At 45.7% G+C, this 22,905-nt stretch overlaps 1 protein-coding gene and 1 non-coding gene across 2 annotated transcripts in view; both read left to right on the top strand.

The window, feature by feature from the left end:
• dcaf5 (ddb1 and cul4 associated factor 5) overlaps positions 1-22,905 on the top strand; it is a 119,816-nt gene that overhangs the window by 58,727 nt on the left and 38,184 nt on the right. The window contains 1 exon segment of the mRNA XM_038784919.1: positions 11,511-11,724. Within this exon segment, the coding sequence (XP_038640847.1) occupies positions 11,511-11,724 (214 nt within the window).
• On the top strand, positions 298-400 carry LOC119962513. The gene has a single exon (XR_005459890.1). It is a non-coding gene; the product is annotated as a U6 spliceosomal RNA (small nuclear RNA).

The raw sequence follows: 22,905 nt of genomic DNA, 5'->3' as shown, positions 1-22,905 counted from the left end.
GTTAGAACGTTGTGCTAATAATGGCAAACCCCCAGGTTCGATCTCTGTACTGACCAAGGACACTAACCTGTCTTAAAACAGTCATGGTGTTTGTTACGTTACGTTCCAATACCTTTGGCGTCACAGTGCCGGGCGCTTTCAAATAAGACGTCTCAGTCCTGTAGCACCGCAGACTCTATTATCAGCTGAAATAGCTCAGTTGGGAGAGATTTAGCCCGAAGATCTTCAGGTTCCTGGTTCAATCCTGGGTTTCAGCATGCAGCCGGACACCATTACCCAAGTCTCACTGATTATAGTGCTTGCTTCGGCAGAACATATACTAAATTGGAATTATAGAGAGAAAATTAGCATGGTCCCTGTGCAAAAGTGACACACACATTTGGAAGGGTTCCAATTTTGCATTTTGGAAGCATTGCAGCACGTAGATTCATAATCGTGGCACCTGGTCGGATTGGCAGGTTTGATCAATTTAAATCTTGTGCGGCGTGCTCTGGAAAACAACAATAAAGTCTTCACAGTAGACTGTTTTACTTTGTGACTTGACCATCTGCAATGTTGGCTCTAAATTGGCAAGATGTGCAAAACCTACAATTTTAAAATCTTAACCTCATTAATTTTGTAAGCATCGTTTCTAAATTCTAGACTTTCTTAAATGTTATAAGTTGCAAGTATTCAAAAGCTTTGTAAGCTTTACTCTTCAGCTTTGGTGGAACAACTATTGCAAGTGCAGCCTTAATTCAAAGTTGCTTGATGCATATTATTTGCTAATTCAGTTTATTTCACAAGTTCCCACTTGGTGTCATTTAAGTTACATAATTTCTTTGCGCAATTCTATTTGTTAACAAAAACAATTTGAAATATCAAAAATTGATTATAGATGAATCTTTAAGTATCCTCAGAGATATATCTGGATAATTCATGTACATTGGAATTGTAAAATTGCTTTTATGTTGATTTTTTTTTGTATTTTAAAAGAAAAAGTGCCATAATAGTTTGGATCGATTTTGTTTTCGTGATAATTGATCCATTGAGTATAATATAAAGTTGAAGAGAGTTTTCTGGGATAATTAAACCATTATGTGGGAAGTACTCTAGAAATTAAACTGTTCAGTTATGAAATTGGCTGTAGAATCATAGAATGTACAGCGCAGAAGGAGGCCATTTGGCCCATCGAGTCTGCACTGGCCCTTGGAAAGAGCACCCCACTTAAAACCACGCCTCCACCCAATCCCCGTAATCCCACCTAACCTTTCCGGACACTAAAGGCAATTTAGCATGGCCAATTCGCCTAACCTGCACATCTTTGGATAGTAATCAAATCTATCGATAGTTTATAGATATCCATAGATAGTAATCAAATGGAATTTAGGGAACTAGTATTTACATTTGTTATTATCTAAGTCGAATAAGACAAGGTTTTTTAAAATAAATTTATTGATAATCTTTATTAGTGTCACAAGTAGGCTTACATTAACACTGCAATGAAGTTACTGTGAGAATTCAGAATGTCTAGTTCACCTAACAAGCACGTCTTTCGGAATTTGAGGGAGGAAACCGAAGCGCCGGAGGAAACCACCGCAGACACTGGGAGAACATGCAGACTCTGCACAGACAGTGACCCAAGCGGGAATCGAACCCGGGTCGCTGGCCCTGAGAAGCAACAGTGCTAACCACTGCCACCATGCTGCAAATTGAAATTACAAGAATAGTGACGGAAATTATAAAATTCTGTGTTCTGTATTATTGTAAATTCACAGAATAGCTTAATTAACCCGACAAAGCATGCATAATTGTTAGTAATTTCCATACATTTTTAATTATTTTTAAAAAACCATAGCCATAACATTGTTTTTCTAATTCCAACTTGATTTTTTTACACTCGCTACTTGGTACTGCTCTGACACCTAACTGACCAATCAGTACATTTGGAAAATTATGGAATTACAGAATTGTTCACCCGCAGAAGGAGGCCATTTGGCCCATTGTGTCTGCACCAGCTCTCCAAAAACAGTGTCCAGACTTGGTGCCATTTCCCCTGTCTTTTCCCTGTATCCCTGCACATTGTTTCTATTCAAGTAATCTCTAATACCCTCTTTAATGCTTTGATTGAATCTGCCTCCACCACACTTCAGGCAGTGCATTCCACACCTGTGTGAAAAAGTTTTTTCAACTGTCACATTTGCTTCTTTTGCCAACCAATTTAAATCTGTGCCCTCTCATTCTTTTTTTTATCAATGTTTTTTATTGGATTTTTGAACAGAGTATATTTGCCGTTATATACACAGGATATGATATATATGGGCAGCACGGTAGCATGGTGGTTAGCATAAATGCTTCACAGCTCCAGGGTCCCAGGTTCGATTCCCGGCTGGGTCACTGTCTGTGCGGAGTCTGCACGTCCTCCCCGTGTGTGCGTGGGTTTCCTCCGGGTGCTCCGGTTTCCTCCCACAGTCCAAAGATGTGCGGGTTAGGTGGATTGGCCGTGCTAAATTGCCCGTAGTGTCCTAAACAGTAAGGTTGGGGGGGGGGGGGGGTTTGTTGGGTTACGGGTATAGGGTGGATACGTGGGTTTGAGTAGGGTGATCATGGCTCGGCACAACATCGAGGGCCGAAGGGCCTGTTCTGTGCTGTACTGTTCTATGTTCTATATGTGTGTAGGCATCTGTTTGTGCCGGTGAGACAATTCCAGAGGGCAATCCTCGAATGGGTCTGGTGCCGGTGTTGCCCCTCGCTTCTCCCGGACGGACTTCGCCGCCGTTACCTTCTTGAATGATGAGCAGAATTCTAAAGAATCTCTGGTTCTGCTGTGTAAATAAATGAAATGATCATGAATGAAGTGTCCAAGCCAGATGCAGAATAAAGAAAGGAGAAGTGCATGGAAACTTTAGAACCTTTTGGATGGAGACCAAATTAATGCTGTGAGCTAACTTCAGATTCCTCAAAGCAGACAGGGACATCGTAGATTGTAGTTAAATATTCAGCACGCCTCATTCTGGTGCCAATGACCGTGGTGACAGTAGAAAGAGGGAATCTGAGGGGAAGCAGTGCAAGAGGAAAAAAAATAAGAGCACAAGAACCGGTGGCAGAATCAGAAAATAGAGAAAAATGAAATGAAAATCGCTTATTGTCACAAGTAGGCTTCAAATGAAGTTACTGTGAAAAGCCCCTAGTCACCACATTCCGGTGCCTGTTCGGAGAGGCTGGTACAGGAATTGAACCCACATGCTGGCCTGCCTTGGTCTGCTTTAAAAGCCAGCTATTTAGCCCTGTGCTAAACCATCCCCTAAGGACTCAGGACATGCATCGGTCTTTGCAGAATTCCCAGCCTCTGACTTGCTCTTGTAGCCACTTTATATAACTGATCCAGTTCTGTTTCTGATCAATGGCAACCTCTGGGATGTTGGCAGTCGGGATTGTCATTGCATATTAAGGGGCGATGGTTTGATTCTCTTGTTGGAGATGGCTCTATTGCATCCATATCCAGTTCTTTGTGAGAACTCCATGATAATTCACAGATCCTGGAGAGCCACGTGTGCAAGAAGGGCCACCAATTATTTGAGCTCAAATTCTGAGATTTGGGACTTGAACAGCTGAAGTTACTGCCATGCATCCAGGAGTCTGAACATTTGCTCGAACGTACAATGACATCACAGTTACAGAGGTGCAGGTGGTGAGGGAATGGCTGACTGCCAGACAAGTAAGGAGGAAGACACAATGTAGAAATTCTCCAAGCCAGTGGCACTTGCTCGCCTGTTTTCAATTTCGAAAACTAGAGAGGTTGACTACTGCTTGGAGGAATGCAGTAACAATCACACCCTCCTCATCATGGGAGATTTGGCTATATTTGGCAGAAAAAGAACAAATAGAAATGCAATTGCCATAGAGGTTTTGATAGAGGCATTCCTATAATTGCAAATGTGATTCCAGAATGGCATGTTGCTTCCCTAGCACCAAAATGAAGGTCATTAATGAGCAATTGCTGAATATTCAATGAGAAGTCAGGGAACACCAGAAGCCCTGGTTTATGTTGGAACCAATGATCTACGTGGAAAAACTTGAGATTCTGACATAACCCAATTCGACAAGAAAGGAAGTGGTGTTCGACCCAGTTCTGATAAATATGGTGCTCAGCATTGTGCACAATATTCCAGCTGAGGCCTAACTAGTCAAGTCAAGTTTAGCATCTCTTTGTTTTTTATAATTTATTGCGCCATTTATAAGCGCAAGTGCTTCTTATGTCTCTCGGGTGCATTGATCTTCGAACCAAAGAGTATGGCTGGTTTGTACCTGAACGCACTTCTCAGAATGGGAAGAGTGCTAGCTGCTCAGAGTGGCTTCTGATTTGTGGACTGTCATCTAGACAATTACTGTTTCTCATGCAGTTTTAGTTTAAAAGCATTATAGCCGTTTTTGGTGTAAAAGCATTATAGCCGTTTTTAGCGTATATTTTGAACAATTGTGGCTGAGATGTGCTGGACTTAATTGTAGAACTGCTTTATTTTCTGCGTTACTCTGTAAAGGTCCTGTACCGTAGGAGCCTAATGACTGATTGATTGGCAGATGAGGATGAAAAAGTTGGCATTCTGGCAGTTAAGACCAAATCCTCTGTGTTGAAAGCTGAGAATTTATTTGGCGGCTTGGTAGATTGCTTCCCCATGGATCTCTCTTCAGGACGAGCTCAGAAGGGGTGATATTGGGTGACTGCTGAATTGCATCAAGATGTGTGATTCCGAGGGAGAAGTTGGGTGGGGGGGGGGGGGGGGGGGGGGGGTTTAAGGGCTTTGGGTCATTCTGAAGGTAATTGAATATTACTTAAGTGCTAAGTCATTTTTTTTGGTAGCGTTTTGGCTACATGTATAATTTGTTAAATATGGATGAGTTATTTGTTACTCCAGGAAATCTTTCAAATGTTTAATGCCTTTTCTCTCTGGTACTTGCTCGTTGCAATAGCTGTCATTGTACCCTACCTTTTGTGATATTTGTTGATGTAATATGGCATTGCATGATTAGAGGTGAGAAAATAGATTTAATATTTTTGGTCTTTATTGAGCATTGAAAAAGCCTTCAGCTGATTAATTGGATTTTTGCATAGAAAAAGAAGTAAAGCATTGCGGATACTGAAGATGACAGTTTAGTTTGAAATGAGGGAAAGATAATCGTTCCACATTTCATGAATGCCTGCTTAACACAACCCCCCCCCCCCCAAAGTATTTCAAAAGTTGCGGCCATTAAAATATACGTACCTATATGCTTCAAAAAGAATTGAACCCAAATTGAAAGATGAACTAGCTCCCTTTACAAAGTGTGTGCCTGTTTTAATCCTGGCTAGCACAGAATTTAACAGACCTACACAGTGGGATACCTCTTCCCCACCCATCCCCGCAGCATGTTTTTCTGGAAGATCCCACCGATGTCAACAGCGTATTTGCGATGTTGGCCGGCCGCTCTGCTGAGGGGGTCGCCATCGATGGGACCAGAAGATCTTGCCGGCAGAAAGGGTAGGAAAATTCAGCCCTCCGGATAAAAAATTCTCCTTTTATCATTTAAACCAGCGACCATGTTATTAGTGAAAAACATTTTATTGAAGGCATTTAAATAGAAGCATAGGGCAGCACGGTAGCATGGTGGTTAGCATAAATGCTTCACAGCTCCAGGATCCCAGGTTCGATTCCCGGCTGGGTCACTGTCTGTGCGGAGTCTGCACGTCCTCCCCGTGTGTGCGTGGGTTTCCTCCGGGTGCTCCGGTTTCCTCCCACAGTCCAAAGATGTGCGGGTTAGGTGGATTGGCCATGCTAAATTGCCCGTAGTGTCCTAAAAAGTAGGGTTAAGGGGGGGGTTTGTTGGGTTACGGGTATAGGGTGGATACGTGGGTTTGAGTAGGGTGATCATTGCTCGGCACAACATCGAGGGCCGAAGGGCCTGTTCTGTGCTGTACTGTTCATTGTTCTATGTTCTATAAGCACAAAAATGGAAAAGCCATCTGCGGCAACAGGTAATGAACCCCACCCTGCCTGCCACCCCGGTCCCGCCTCCCTTTTCCAACTCCTCACCCCCGTCCAAACAAAAAATAAAACAGCTGACCGCTATATACCTCTTTAAAGAAGTTGATAAAGAGTTTCCACTGCAAGGTGAACCCCTCCTCTGCCCCTCAAATGGCAAACTTGATCTTTTCCAAATGCAGGAACTCTGCCAAATCGCTCACCCATACCCCTGCTTTCAGAGGTTCCGAGTTCCGCCAGCTCAGCAGAATCCGTTTCCAGGCTATCCAGTTCAACTTCTGCAGTTAGGCCCAACTCCATGCCACCGGTATCCCAGATAACAAAAACCCGTCCCCACCAACTGAAGAGGCAATTCTCCAGCCTTCTCTCCTGACCCAGGCATTGATTGGGAACACCTTGCTTTTCCCCATGTTCAGCTTGTATCCCGAAAAAGGACCAAACTCCCCCGGAGTCCCCATGATCCTATCGAAGTACTCAACCGGGTCCAAAAAAAGCAACAGGAGATAATCTGCATACAGAGAAACTCTGTGCTCAACCCTGCCCCGCTCAATTTCCCTCCACCTCTTCGACCCCCTGAGCGCCATTGCCAGTGTAACCCAAAGTAATCCAAGCTGACCTTGTTCATCCAAACATTCGCCGTAGGCATCTTATACAGCAGCCAAACTCAATCCACAAAACCCTGCCCAAACCAGAACCGACCCAGCAACTCTAACAAATATGTGCATTCGACCTAATCGAATGCCTTCTCCGCATCCATTGTCACCTCCACTTCTTGGCACTCCAAGAGCATGATAATAACTTAAGCAGCCTTCATCCATTCGCAACAACTGCCGCCCCTTCACAAAACCTGTCTGATTCTCTCCTATCAACCCAGGCACGCAATCCTCTATCCGTGTCGACAACACCTTTGCTGACAACTTCACGTCTATGTTCAACAGTGAGATTGGTTAGTACAATCCACACTGCTCCGTTCTTCTCCTGTAGAATGCCCGATCCTTCACCTCCCTCAGCCAAATCGGGGGGGCCCAGACCCTGCACTTCGCCTTCTCAATCCTGAGGAACTGCAACCCACCCCACCCCACCTCTTCATCCCCTCCGCCTCTGTCCTTCACCCATCCTATCTCCCTCACCGCCGCCAGCTTCTTTAACTGGTGCGCAAGCATCCTGCTTGCTTTCTCCCCGTGCTCATACACTGCCCTCTGGCTCTACACATTGTCCCACTGCCTGTCCTGTGGATGCCAGCTCAAACTCCATCTGGAGCCTCTGCCTTTCCTTTACTAATGCCTTCTCAGGTGTCACTAAATATCTCTGGTCCATCCTCCAGATGTCCTCCCACCAACCTCAACCTCTCAGCCTGCTTCACTCTCTCACTGTGCGCCTGAACCGATAGACATTCCCCCCTTACTACCGCTTTCAGTGCCTCCCACAGCATGGAGGCAGGAACCTCTCCAGTAATGTTTAACTCCACAGAATTTTGGATGGCTGCCCTCAACCTCTCGCAAACCCCCTTACCCGCCAATAACCCCACATCCAACCGCGGCCGCTGAGCCTCCCCCTGCACCACCCGCAAATCCACCAGAGACCACAATCGCCACATATACTGCAATCCTACCATCCCTGTCTACAACGCTTGAGTACACCCGGTGCACGTGCGAGAAATAAAAAAAACTCCTTCGCCTCAGCCACCACGTCCCCATATGCTCTCCTCCTCCACCCCCCCCCCCCCCCCCCCCCCCCCCCCCCCCCCCCCCCTGTCAGGAATCTTTACTAAAACCCAACTCAAAAAATCCACATCACCCCAGTTTGGGGCATATACATTCACTAGCAGCACAGGCGTCCCTCTAGCTCCCCGCTAACCATTACAAACCTGCCCCCTGGGTCGGTTACAAAACTGCCAATCTCAAAGGTCACCCTCCCTTCCTCAGCCTCGTCTGGTCCCCCAGCTTCAGTGGCATCTCCTGGTCTACCGGACCATTCAAACCCCTAGCGTTCTATGCAACTGGTTCGGGGGCTCTCGATTCTGGTGACTCGCAGATGATCAGGATAAAACACCCCAAACTTTACCCCTTCCTTTGTAGAGGGCAACCTAGATCTGATTAAAACTGCCCGCCGATTGGCCAACTCCGCACCCAAGTCCTAGTAGATACTCAGCACATTTCCATCTCAGGTGCACATTTTCATTTGCTTCGCGCACCTCAGTATCTTCCCCTTATCGAGAAAACAATGCAGCCACGCCACCATCACCCTCAGCGCCCTGTGCGCTTGATCCACTTCGGGAGAGGGTCACAAACCCCCTCCCCAACAACTTCTCAAACATGCTCGCAGCATACTTTGTGGCTTGCATCCACCTAACCTGCACATTTTTGGACTGTGGGAGGAAACCGGAGCACCCGGAGGAAACCCACGCACACACGGGGAGGATGTGCAGACTCCGCACAGACAGTGACCCAAGCCGGAATCGAACCTGGGACCCTGGAGCTGTGAAGAGTTCTCCATTCATAGGATATGCGTGAGATTTATTTTTCCTTGGAACTTTGAGACAGAATATGGGACTGTTGGAATGTAGGACTTGGGAGCAGGAGTAGACCAGTCAGCCCTTTAAGCCTGCTCCACGATTCAATAAGATTATGGCTGATGTGGGTTGTGGTCAGAACTCCACTTCTGTCTGCCCCCAGAACCATATTCTGGTGGAGGAGAATAATTACAAATTAAGAATAAATGTACTGTTAAAAAGAAATTTGATTTGCATTTTTAAAATGAGCTAAAAAGTGAACTTTTTTCTGTGCAAAAATAGTGTTTTTTGATTTGGTAATTGAAGAAACTGAATTGGTGAAAAAATTAAAATTGAGGAAATCAAAAGAGTGCACCTCAATTCTTATATTTTTGTGGTTTTTTTTGTATTATGCATAAAAATGTCATCAATTTCGAAACGGTTAATGGTGTCATGGAAAGCTGTTGGCAGAGCATGTGCCTTAAGAATGGCTCAAGAACTGCCGCAATTCATTTACAATCTTATTAACGGTCACCGAGTCTGGAATTGCAGGATTGTGAGCAGGGATGAGAACAGGAGTAGAAAAATGAACAGGCTTGAGTTTTATTTGTGGCAATAAAACATTCATGTCCAGTTATGTTGCAAAAACATTTCCGTCCCAACACCAACAGAAATGAATGCTCAGTTCCTTAGCTGAACTGTAACTTCTTGCTGAAACCCTACAAGGGCCAATGCAGCTGAACATTGTCTGAACTCCCTTGCGCAGCCCACATCACTTCACTATTTTGAGTCCCTACATAATGAGTTCTTGATTATAGTCTGGAGGATGGAGAAACCACAAATACATAAAATTGAAACCACTGCTATAATTAGAGGTTCGAGTAACTGGAAGAGTTGGAGCTTGCTTAATTTATTTCGATTTCTGAATTTTGTAACGTGGGGCTGGATTCTCCGTTTCTGAGGCTAATCGCCGGTGCGAACGGAGAATCTGCAGGAGGTTCACGACAGGAATATCAGCGCAAACCTCTCACTGGTGGCTGACTACCTGCACCGGTTGTGCTGTGAAACATGCCGCTGGCCATGCGCAAAACCTAACCCGCCAACCGTGTCCCCACAGCCCGCCCCCCACCCAGCCAGCAGCACAGAACCCGGCCAAGTGTGGTGGCGCTGGACACTGTCCGCAGCTGGAACATTGCTGGGATCACACGTGGCCCCACCGTCGGGAACTCAGCGCATCAGGGGCAGAGCATTGTGGGTGGGCAACCGATGACGCAGGTATTGCGGTGTAACACCGCGCGTCACAATGATGCCGGATTGGAAGGGGCGGAGCATGGCCGACCAGCGCTGGCCCTGGTTCCTGCGTCAGAATCCATTCTCGTTACAGAGAATCTAGCCCATGGTTTTTCTTGTTTCTAATTAACCTTCCCAATGTCATCCTTGAACTGGATTTTTTTTAAGCTATAAAACATATAATGGAAAGCCCGGTAGCACAGTGGTAAGCACTGTTGCTTCATAGCGCCAGGGTCCCAGGTCCCTGCTTGGGTCAACGTCTGTGCGGAGTCTGCATGTTCTCCCCGTGTCTGCGGGGGTTTCCTCCGGGTGCTCCTGTTTCCTCCCACAAGTCCCGAAAGATGTCCTTTTAGGTGAATTGGACATTCTAAATTCTCCCTCCGTGAACCCGAACAGGCGCCGGAATGTGGCGACTAGGGGATTTTCACAGTTACTTCATTGCGGTGTTAATGTAAACCTATTTGTGACAAAGACTATTATTATACATCTGACTTTTACCCGACTGTTAATCATATCAGTGAGCCATGTGTATCAATATCTGTAGGATGTGGTGTCAATGAAGTGAAGTGGGCTTTATAAGAGAGTTCAGACAAATGATCAGCTGGATCTCCCCTTGTAAGATTTTCAGCATAAAAGTTACAAGTCAGCTAAGGAACTGAACATTCATTTCTGTTGGTGTTGGGATGAAAATGTTTTTACAGGATTACTGAGCATGAATGTATTATTGCTACAAGTGAAACTTAACTGACAAAATTAAGCCTGTTAATTTTCTACTGCTGTTCTGCTCCCCCCCCCCCGGGCGCTCATAATCCTGCAATTCCAGACTCTGTGATGGTTAATTAAGATCGCAAATCAATTAAGACAGTGCTTGCGGGATTCTTGAGGCCCATCATTTATACTAATTGATGTATTGTGTGACTTTTGACATGTCCACTCATGCTCTGTAGTGAGCTTAACAACTTCAAGGAGTTCACTGATTTAAATAAAGTAGTGAACATCTAGTTGTAGATCAAAATTGTTTTGAGATATTAAGTTCCCCATACAAAATAACAGGGACATTTGTATTATATCCAGAATTTCTTGTGATTGATGTGTTATCTATTACATTTTATTCCTTATTTTTATTTTTATAAAACACATAATGGGAAGCCCGGTAGCTGATATGCATTTGTGATTCTCATCTTTTAAACATTGATGCCAAAACTAATTTTTTTTGGGGCGGGGGGCGGAATTGAGTAAGATTTATGATTTTGGCACGTCAAGCAAAATAATGAAATAAAGCAGCAGGAAGCTCCAGAAATATATTACTGGACTTGTTTGATTTGAATCCCTGTGTGAAAGAGTAGGCCTTTACTGGTATTTGAACTGCATTATTCCTGATTGTGTTTCACTAGCTCTTAGCCAGTGTGCTATATTTCTGAATTTTGAGTATAATGTGACTGCTGACCCTGTCAGATGAATCTCTATTTAATCTCCTGTACAAATCTGCAATCAATTAGTTATGGTATGAAAAAACACTGCTGCTCAATAAATCCAGCAGTTTTCATATGTCTTTTTCAGGATTGATTTTTCCATGGAGACATTGGTTGCTTGTCTGAAGCAGATGGGTTTATTGTGGATCTCTACATAACAGAGACTCATAGCAGAGATACGTTCTTTAATAATCAGAACATCTGCAGGTGAGTCATTTGCTGATATATTTTTTGTAACTCCCTGTGTTCTTCTTGTAGTTGCTTGCTCCGTTATGGAGGGAAACTTCCCATGCAGAGTGCCATGAGTGTCCGCTTCAATAGTAGTGGGACCCAGCTGTTAGCACTACGACGTCGCCTACCTCCGGTGTTATATGACATTCACTCGCCGCAATCTGTGTTTGAGTTTGATAACCAAGGATATTTCAATTCCTGCACTATGAAGAGCTGTTGCTTTGCAGGAGACAGTGATCAAGTAAGTGAAAAGCAAATAAAAGGAATGACTGGAAAAGTAGCTTTTCGCTACTTATGTTTGCATCTGCTGGGGTCTGAGAGACATTGAGAGTAAGCTGACCGCTCATCATTGAATTAAATTGTTTATAGAATTGCTCAGTTAAGTTATATGCGCACATTTAAATATGGATATAGTATTGCTGCATAAATTAATGCTGTGTTAAGGCATATATCACATATTCAGTAACTTGTTCAACAATATAGGCAGTGGCATGAAGAAATGTCATATGTTTTGGAAAGAAATACACATTAACTCTTAGTGAAAAAAGAAGCAGTATTACACCAGGATTTGGAAACCTTTCAGGAACATAAAATGCCTGTGTTTCCTAATTGCGCATGTCAGGGCGTATTTCTCTTGCATTGAAGCTGTGAACTATTCTGTTGCTGTTATTCAGTTCTGCAATATGTTTGGAATGTGTAGTAAACTTTTATATTTTTATCTCCCTATATGTGGGCATTTTGCCTTTTTGTGGGTGAGCTCAGCGATAGAGATTTAATTAAATATATGTAATAGCAAAACTTTTGAGTACTGCATTGTGTCCATATTTTAGTCGTCTCCCTTTGAGTATATGGAACTAAAACAAAAAAAAACAAAGATGTTGATGAGATGTTCTTTAACATATTTGAGTAGTAAATTAGCCTTAATTTAACAGGGTGGGATATGAGATTAGGACTATTCGTGTTGAGGGTCGGCAGCAGAGAGTCGTATTGTTGAGTTTTCATCACTTGATATTTGGGCAGAGTAGATTGCAATGCAAATTGCAATGCAAATTGCCATGTACTTGTAGAGCTGAGTTAATGGGCTTTGGAATGCTGGTGGAAATTTCCATCTGGGGAAGCGTACCTTCTGTGTAGCCGAACACACGTCGGAGTATGGCAACTAGGGGGTTTTCACAGTACTTCATTGCAGTGTTAATGTAAGCTTACTTGTGATAATAATAAAGATTATTATTATTATTCCCCTTTTACTGACATTTCACATGTGGATGTGGCCTTTTGGAACTGCTAGCCAGGATTTGAATTGCCGTCTGATTGCTGTCCTCCATTATCCTGGACTTTTGTTCATTGTTAAAAGTATGAAATCCACTTGTAGAAACTGCAGTCTCGTGTTTGTAATTGAAACCAGTTGAAATGTGATTGGCAAGCCTGTTAACACATTATTTATCTTCTGAGATATTATTGTCCCACTCAATTACAGGCAATTCTAAACCTAGGATTTGTCACTTGAATGATTTGATACTAGACCTTTGCTGTTTTTAATAGAAGTGCCTTAACTTTGAGGACTTTTCCTCATAATTGAGTCAGTGTTGACTTATGCTGCTAATGCTGAACATTTCTTCCCATTAATTTGAAGTGTACCAAATTTTGTGTTGATGATAAAAGAAGATGGCAAAAGGTTTTATTTATTTCAAAGGCAGTCATGCCTCCTCCATCATCTCCTCTGACAACTAGTGCAAGGAATTTAGGACCTTTTGTGTGATGAGGATCAAGACTATCTGTTCAACTGCCTCTGCAAATTTCTATCCCTTAACCAATTCTGTATCCATTCTGCTACTGCTCCTTTATCCCATGGACTTAATTTTGTTAACTAGTCTACTATGTAGTACTTTATCTAATATTTCTTTTAAAAGTCCATTTCAAATGGATAATCTGTTACCCTAATTAAAAAGTGAATCGCATCAGTCTAACACAGTTTGCCCTTAAAAACTCTGTAATGGCTCTGCTAGGGGCATCTTGACAAATACATGAATAGGATGTGAATAGAGGGATACGGACCCCAGAAGTGCAGAAGATTTTAGTTTAGACGGGCAGCATGGTCAGTGCAGGCTTGGTGGGCCGAAGGGCCTGTTCCTGTGCTGTAGTTTTCTTTGTTCTTTATAATGAATCAATGCTTGTCCAAATGGCTGTTAATTTTCTCTCATTTTTGTTTCTAAAAACTGTTTTCTGCCACGGACATTAAACTAACTGACCTTCAATTGCCAGATTTGTCTTTCTGTTTTTTTTTAGCGGGTACAACTTGTGTGATTCCCCCAATCCCCTGTATCCAAAGAAGATTGAAAGATTATGCCAAACTAACAGGAAACAGAGAATTGGGATAATTGGATAATTTCCTTGTTGGAAAATTGTAGCCACAGCATCAACTTTTTTACAATCTAAAATAATGAGTTGGATGCAGGAACAGTGTATTGCAACCAGAATTGCTGATGATACAAAAATAGGTAGGAAAGCAAGTTGTGAGGAGGATACGGTGATTCTGCTAAGGGATTTAGATTGGCTAAGTGATGGGCAAAAATGTGGCAGATGCCATATAATGTGGGAAAATGTGAGGTTGTCTACTTTGGCAGGCTGAATAAAAATGGAGGATATTATAAAATGGCGAGAAACTGCAAAATGGAGGGATCCATGTGTCCTTGTTAACCTGCAGGTACAGCAACCAATTAGGAACGCAATTGGGATGGTTGTCTTTATTGCAAGTGACAAGGGAGTAAAGTAGGGAAGTAGTGCCTCGATTGTACAGTACATTGTCATATGCAGATAATGATATACAGACAGGCAGCTAATGAACACAGAGAACAGGACATGACCAATGAGCAGGCAGGACACTCGGGTGGTATCTCTCTATAAAAGGCACGAGGCACTCACACTCCGTCTCTTTCCACTGTAGATGAACATCTACAGAGTGAGTCGAGGTGTATGTACAGTATCACATCTCCAGCACGTGGTTAAGAGCTAGTCTGGTTCAGTCAGACAGAGTAACCACACTTGGGTTAGCAGAAAGTCAAACTCATATAGAACTGTGCTACTGGTTCAATAAATCAGATTGCATTAACTTCAAGGTCTGGAGTATCTTTTAGTTAAAGCTGCATCCAGTTGCAGCCTGTGTTATCCCAGAGTACATAACACAACATGCTACCAGAAGACTGCTTAATCTAGGTGGTTTACCTCAGTCCGTTCCGTGACGGCCAGCGAATGTATCCCAGCACCATGGAGAAGATTCAGGCTCCTCACCAGCTCAGGACTTCCGGCAATCTCAGTGCCAACTGGTGGACATTTTGCTGTACATCGAAGCTTCAGATCTCGTGAGTGCGTCTGATGCAAGAAAGATCGTGCTTCCCCTCTCAATAGCAGGTGATCAAGCCATCGAACTCTTCAACTCTTTTCACTTCACCGAAGGCCAGGACAAGACAAAGTTTCAGACCATCCTGGACAAGTTTGACAGTCACTGTGAAGTGGACACCAATGAAATCTTTGAGTGCTACATATTCGAACAGCGTCTACAAGGTAAAGATGAATCTTTCAACTCCTTCTTAACTAACCTCCGCCTGCTATCGCTGTCCTGCAACTTTGATGATATTGCTGACTCCATGATCAGAGACCAAATCGTTTTTGGAGTTCACTCTGATCCTCTGAGAGAGCAGCTACTGAAAATCAAGCACATGACCCTGCCAATCGCGATTGAAACATGCACAGTGCATTAGCATGCCAAAAATCGCTATGCCCAGTACAAATCGGCTAAAAATTAGAAACTTGCCTCCCACAAGGCAGAGAGTGTGCAGGCCATCTCCTGGATGCAGCGCCTGAGCATGGATGAAAGCATCCATTTTGTGCGCTTTTCCCGTGGCCCCACGCATGCGCAATGCGAACGGGATAACGAAGCGGCCGACACCCGCACTGCGTATGTGCAACGATGCACGGAGCATCAGGACGTCGACGTCATGACGTGCTCGAACTATGGCAACGCCCACTTAAAGAAACATTGGCCTGCAAGAGGCAGGCGATGTTTAAACTGAGGGAAGCCTGGACACTATGCAGCCTTGTGCATGTCTGCACCACCAGTCAGGGGCCAGCACTCCCAATTCCGACAACGGCACGTTCAGAGTGTGCAACAACGATTACAGGATTCTGATCCTGGCAGCATAATGGATCCAGAGGCAGAATGCCTGGACTCTGCCTACTGTGTGGGCATCATTACCAAATGTGAATATGCCACATCCAACTCATCACAAATTCAATCCATCCTCTCTGTGGATGAATGGCGTGCGGTGATGCAGGTCAACCACTGCTCAACCCAGTTTAAGCTGGACACAGGTGCTTCTGCCAACCTCTCTCAGGCAGATTTCAAACGCATCAGGAAGCCCCCAAGGTCTTTCCAGCAGCCTGGAAATTGTCAAGCCAGACAGGGCATCCCTACTTGGCGCGCAGGCCTGCAAGCAGCTGAATCATGTGCAGCGGGTTTATACGATGACATCCTCCAATGTGGATCTTCAGGCGGCATTCACGACATCCTCACTCAGTATCCGGATGTGTTCGATGGGATGGACACGCTGCCATATCGATACATGGTTCTGTTACGACCTGATGCCAAGCCAGTGGTCCACGCACCTCGCAGGATCCTGGCTCCGCTGACGGAGCGCCTGAAGGCATAGCTCAAGGATCGTCAGCGACAGGGCATCATTTCCAAGGTAACCGAACTGACTGACTGGGTCAGCTTGATGGTATGTGTTAGAAAGCCTTCGGGAGACCTGCTCATCTGCATTGATCCCAAGGATCTCAATAAGAATATAATGCGTGAACACTACCCCATCCCGAAGCGGGAGGAACTCACCAGTGAGATGGCACATTCACCAAGTTAGATGCGTCACATGGATTTTGGCAAATCCAGCTGGATGAGGGCAGCAGAAGGCTCTGCACCTTCAACACACCGTTTGGCAGATACTGCTATAATCACATGCCATTTGGCATTGTCTCGACATCGGAGATCTTCCATCACGTCATGGAGCAGATGATGGGGGCATTGAAGGAGTTCGTGTGTGTACGTGGACGACATCATCATATGGTCCATGACCCCTGAAGAGCATGTTTCCCGTCTCCAGCAGGTATTCCGCCGTGTCCATGCCAATGGCCTGAAGCTGAACAGGTCCAAATGTTGCTTTGGCATGTCGGCACTCAAGTTCCTAGGTGACCAGATCTCTCAGCAGGGCGTGCGCCCAGACACAGGCAAGGTCAAGGCCATTGAAGCCATGAAGGTCCCTGAAGACAAGAAGGCGGTGCTGCGCTTCCTGGGCATGGTCAATTTTCTGGGCAAGTTCATCCCAAACCTGGCCTCACAAACCACGGCCCTACGAAACCTGGTAAAAAAAAGTCCACTTCCTTTGAGTGGAAGGCAGCACATCAGGCGGAGTGGTTGGAGCTGAAAGCCAAGCTCACCACTGCACCCGTCTTGGCATTTTTCGACCCAGATAGGGAGACGAAGATCTCGACCGATGTGAGCCAGGATGGCATCGGTGCAGTGCTGCTTCAACGCGATGACACTTCATCCTGGGCACCGGTAGCCTACGCATCGAGGTCCATGACGCCCACTGAAATAAGGTATGCGCAAATAGAGAAGGAATGCCTGGGTCTTCTCACTGGCATTCTCAAGTTTCACGACTATATCTACGGCCTGCCGACATTCACTGTCAAGACGGATCATAGGCCTCTGGTCCACATTATCCACAAGGACCTGAACGACATGACGCCTCGGTTGCATCGCATCCTCCTCAAACTCAGAAGGTACAACTTTGACTTGGTGTACACGCCTGGCTGATGCATTGTCCTGTTCCATCACATTGCCTGGTGAACCGCTGGAAATCATCCGGCAGATTGAATCACAGGTGCAGCTGTGTGCTAGCACCCTCCCGGCATCTGATGAGAAGGTGGTTCGTATCTGCGAAGAGACAGCTAAAGACCCCCCTCTTGCTGCATGTCATGCACCACCTCGCCAGTGGCTGGCAGAAGGACAGTGCCCTCAATTTTACAATGTAAAGGACAACCTGACGGTGATTGATGGTATCCTCCTCAAGCTGGACCGGATTGTCATTCCACTCAGTCTCCAGAGCTTGTCCATGAGGGACACCTGGGAGTCGAGAAGTGCAGACGCAGACCCAGGCAGGCTGTCTACTGGCCCGGTATTAGCCAGGACATCTCGAACATGGTCCTCAACTGTGCTACCTGTCAACGCTTCCAGCCAGTGCAGAGCAAGGAGACACTCCAGCAGCTTGAAATCGAGATCTCCCCGTGGTCCAAGGTTGGCATTGATCTCTTTTGTGCGAATGGTCGTGACTACGTGTTGATTATTGCCTATTTCTCCAATTACCCTGAAGGCCTGAAGCTCTCTCACATCTCGGACCGTCATCAAGGCCTGTAAGGAGACGTTCTCCAGGCATGGTATCCCACTCAATGACAATGGCCCGTGCTACAACAGCCACAAGTGGTCTATGTTTGCCAAGTCATACCATTTCAAACACGTCACTTCCAGCCCACACTATCCGCAGACCAAGACCAATGGGAAAGTTGAAAAAGGGGTGCACATTGTGAAACAGCTCATCTGCAAGGCCGCGGATTCTGCTTCTGACATATACCTCGCGCTGCTTGCGTACAGGGATACCCCACTGTCCACTGGCATGTTGCCGGCTCAACCCCTGATGAACAGGGACCTGCGGACGATACTTCCAGCCATACAGTTGCCCAACCTGGATCACCTCCCGGTGCTGCAGAAGGTGCAGCAGCTCCGAAACCAGCAAAAGCAGGGCTATGATGCTCATGCCACCGATTTGCCCGTGTTATCCCTGGCAGAGACTGTCAGAATCAAGATACCGGATGGTGGCTGGTCTGCTCCAGCTGTCGTTGTTCGACAGGCTGCGTCCCGCTGATGGTTCTGTTGTGCAACCAAACAGACGGGCACTGCACAAAGTTGCCTGCCTGCAACCGCTTTCTTCTCCGTTTCCATCTGTTGTTTTTCCACCTCCTGATACCTCAAACTACGAGGCCACCAGTCAGGCTTCCATTCCGCCTGTCAAGGCGCCGTCGTCCCCACCACCACCTCTCCAGCGGTCGACAAGGATCAGACGCAAGCCCCAGAGACTGGACTTATGAACATTTGTTTTGTTTGCTATGTTCTGTTTTCTCAAATTAGACAGCTATCTTCACATGTAAATACGTTCACATATGCCACCGCTTGTAATTATGTTAATATATGCTACCACATGTAAGTATGTTTCCACGTGCTAACAAAACATAAAAAAAGGGCAGATGTCATGATGTGCAGACATGTAGATAATGATATACAGACAGGCAGCTAATGAACACAGAGAACAGGGCAGGACACTCGGGTGGTATCTCACTATAAAAGATACGAGGCACTCACACTCCGTCTCTGTCCACTGATGAACATCTACAGAGTGAGTCAGGGTGTATGTACAGTATCACACCTCCAGCACATGGCTAAGAGCTGGTGGTTCAGTCAGACAGAGTAACCACACAGGTTAGCAGAGAGTCGAACTCAAAGAGAACTGTGCTAACTATGCTACTGGTTCAATAAATCAGATTGAACTAACTTCAAGGTCTGGAGTATCTTTTGGTTAAAGCTGCATCCAGTTGCAGCCTATGTTATCCCAGAGTACATAACACGACCGACATTGGTGAGACCACACCTAAGATACTGTTTTGGTCTCCTTCCTTAAGTGGGGATGTATCTGCATTGGACACAGTTCAGAGAAGGTTCACTGGGCAGATTTCTGGGATGAAGGGGTTGTCTTATGAGGAAAGGTTTGGCCTATGCCTACAGGAGCTTTGAAGAACATGACGTGATCTCTCCGATTCTGAAGGAGTTTGACCGGCTGGAGTCCGAGACGTTGTTTCTCCTTCTGGGAAAATTCAGATTAGTGGGCACAGGTTAAAAATAAGTTTAAAAAATAATTGAAGACCCAAATGTGGAGGAATTTCTTCTCAATGAATCGTTAGTCTTTGGAATTCTCTTCCTCCGAGAACAGTGGAGAAAGATTCATAGGATATTTTCAAGGCTGACTTAGGCATATTTTGTGATCTACAAGGGAATCAATGGTTAGGGAGACAGACGGGAAAAAGGAGTTAGGTCAACCATGATTTACTTGAATGGCAGAACCGACTGGAGGGGCTGAGTATCCTGCTCCTATTATGGACTTTTGAACACAGTGGTAATTCCTCTTGTACATTTGTACTCTATTAGCAAACCTAAGAGTACACTACCTTTTGCAAATAATAATGTTTTGCACCCACCTTGTCTGCTATGTTTGAGCTATCCAATTTACCCTGGCAGCCTATTGAGTTTGTCCCGTGTACAGCTAAGCCACACAGCTCGAAGGCCCCAGATTTAATCCCCAGTCTGTATATAACCACAATATTATATTCTCCCATTCAGCAACAACCTTCGTACTAATTTCTGACCCCACATTACAAAGCTGGTTCTGCGTGCTGCCCCATTCTGTGAAAGCATCCCTATCCAACCGTCAAACTCTGTCCCTCAGTGTTCCTGGTCAAGTTTCAAGACGTGTGAATGGCAACTAAGTGGACCATTGTTTTTCATGGGTGGCTACAGAAGTGATATCTAAATACATTGAATCATTATGTCTGAGCTTGATGATTCCGAACTAAAGGGTTTACTGAGAGATACTGGTCTGTTTGCATGTTGGTAAGACAACTACTGACATTCTGGGATAAGAACGATTTGCATTTTTTAATGTTGAAAAATGTTAGAGGAGGAAACAGATCAAATTGGAAATCTAGCAAAGGGACAGGACATCTGGAGGAGTGACCAAAGGCCTGGTCACCGACGCATGTCCAAAAGGATTAGAGGGGAAGGCTTCAGGGCGTAGTTGCTGAAGACACGGCACAGCTGCCAACTATGGTAAAAGAAACTGGAGAAGCTTCAAAAAGCCAGGGAGGCAGGTGATTACCTGGAGATTGGAATGAGGTGATTACAAAAACTGAGAAGGCTGAAACTGTGCGGGGAATTCAACAACTGGTGAGTGGCTTTAAGATGAAGGTGCTGTGCTGGGGGGCAGTGAGCCGACACTATCAGGCAAGGTCAGGGATCATAGGTGAGTAAAATATAGGGAGCAAATTAACCACAGAAAATCTATGGCGGCCGAGAAACGCCCCGCTATTCAATCGGCACTCTGCCTTATCTTTTGGCCTCCGGGACTTTCTCTCTGCCGAGCCTGGGAGTCATTTCCTGCTGGCAAGCCTAGGAATATTTCTGGCCAGCGGTGATGGGCTTGAATATTTCAGAGAGTGAACTTCCACCTGAATTCACATCATCTGATTGTGACTGTGCAAGAATTTATCGTTTCTGTTAGCAGTGATATTGCTGGTTTTAACTGCTTCACAAGCAGAGCTGCAGCTAATTGTTGTATTCTCCAGCTCTGAGGATTGAGCCTTAACAGTTAATGATTTGGCCATTATTGATTGAAACTTCATCTTAAAGTCCCGTGATTGATTTCACAGCCTTGTCAGCATGAATAGAGCCAATATGTGCTTGAATGGAAAGAATTAAGTATCCATTGTAGTTCATTAACTGTTTTGGTATCTTTTTTAGAGGGATTAATTGGGATAGCTTTCTGGCAAAGGGCAAACCTATAACAAAGTAACGAACAATCAAAGATTTTTATTTATCCTCAAATCTTTTTTTTTTTTTTAATAAACAATTTTATTGAGGTAGTTTTTGGCTTTATAAACAGTTACAGACATCATCAGAAAGGAAGCAAAAAAGGCAAAAATGTGCAAGCATCCACGTACTTTCAATACTTCCATCATACCGTATTGCACAAGCCCGCTCCCCTCCCACCCGTACTACCCGCCATATTTTCCCTCCTACTCTACTCTACCCCTCCCCCCACCCCCCTGCTGACGCTCACTCTCCCGCAAAGAAGTCAATAAATGGTTGCCACCTCCGGGTGAACCCCTGCACAGATCCCCTCAAGGCGAACTTAATTTTTTCCATCCCCAGGAAACTTGACATGTCCGCAAGCCACCACTCAGTCTTCGGGGGCTTTGAGTCCCTCCACGCCAATAATATTCGTCGCCGGGCTATCAGGGAAGCAAAGGCCAGCACATCGGCCGCTTTCTCCCCCTGGACGCCCGGGTCTTCCGAAACCCCAAAAATTGCCACCCCTGGACTCATCACCACCCTTGTTTTTAGCACCTGGGACATGACCCCCGCAAATCCCTCCCAGTACCCCCTCAGCTCAGGGCATGCCCAAAACATGTGCACATGGTTCGCTGGTCCTCCCGCGCACCTAGCGCATTTGTCCTCTATCCCGAAAAATTTGCTCATCCGAGCCACCGTCATATGGGCCCGGTGAACGACCTTAAATTGGATCAGCCCGAGCCTTGCACATGTCGCGGTCGAGTTTACCCTACTCAGGGCCTCTGCCCACAGCCCATCCTCCATTTCCCCGCCTAGCTCCTCCTCCCATTTAAGTTTCAGTTCCTCTGTCTGGGACCCTTCCTCCCTCATGAGCACCTTATAAATACCTGAGACTCTACCCTCCCCTTCGTCCCTCCCAGAGACTATTCTGTCTAGGATCCCCATTGGCGGGAGGCGCGGGAAAGATGGGACCTGTCTACGAACAAAGTCCCGCAGCTGTAGGTATCTAAAATCATTTCCCCCTACCAACCCAAATTTCTCCTCCAAGCTCCTCAAACTCGCGAAGCTCCCTTCCAGGAACATATCACCCACCCTTCCCGCCCCTGCTCGCCGCCATACTCGGAACCCCCCATCCATACTGCCGGGGGCAAACCGATGGTTGTCGCAGATTGGCGCCCAGACAGACGCCCCCATCTCCCCCACATGCCTCCTCCACTGGCCCCATATCCGCAGGGTCGCCACCACTACCGGGCTGGTGGTGTACTTGGCCGGCGGCAGCGGTAGAGGAGCCGTGACCAGGGCTTCCAAACTGGAGCCCCTGCACGAAGCCGCCTCCACTCGCTCCCAAATAGACCCCGTACCCACCATCCACTTCCTTATCATAGCGATGTTGGCCGCCCAGTAATAATTGACCAGACTCGGCAACGCCAGCCCTCCCTCGCTGCGGTTCCTCTCCAACATCGCCTTCTTCACCCGCGGAGACTTTCCCGCCCAGACAAAGCTCATGATCAGCCCGTTAACTCTTTTGAAGAAGGACTGTGGGATAAAGATCGGGAGGCACTGAAAAATAAACAAAAATCGAGGGAGGATTGTCATCTTTACAGTCTGCACCCTCCCTGCCAGCGACAGCGGGAGTGCATCCCATCTCCGAAACTCTCCCTTCATTTGCTCCACCACCCTGGCCAAATTTAACTTGTG

The sequence above is a fragment of the Scyliorhinus canicula genome, chromosome 2, assembly GCF_902713615.1.
Source record: "Scyliorhinus canicula chromosome 2, sScyCan1.1, whole genome shotgun sequence".
Lineage (NCBI taxonomy): Eukaryota > Metazoa > Chordata > Chondrichthyes > Carcharhiniformes > Scyliorhinidae > Scyliorhinus > Scyliorhinus canicula.
Note: the sequence above shows the minus strand (reverse complement) of the source record. Positions and strands in the feature narration are given on the sequence as shown.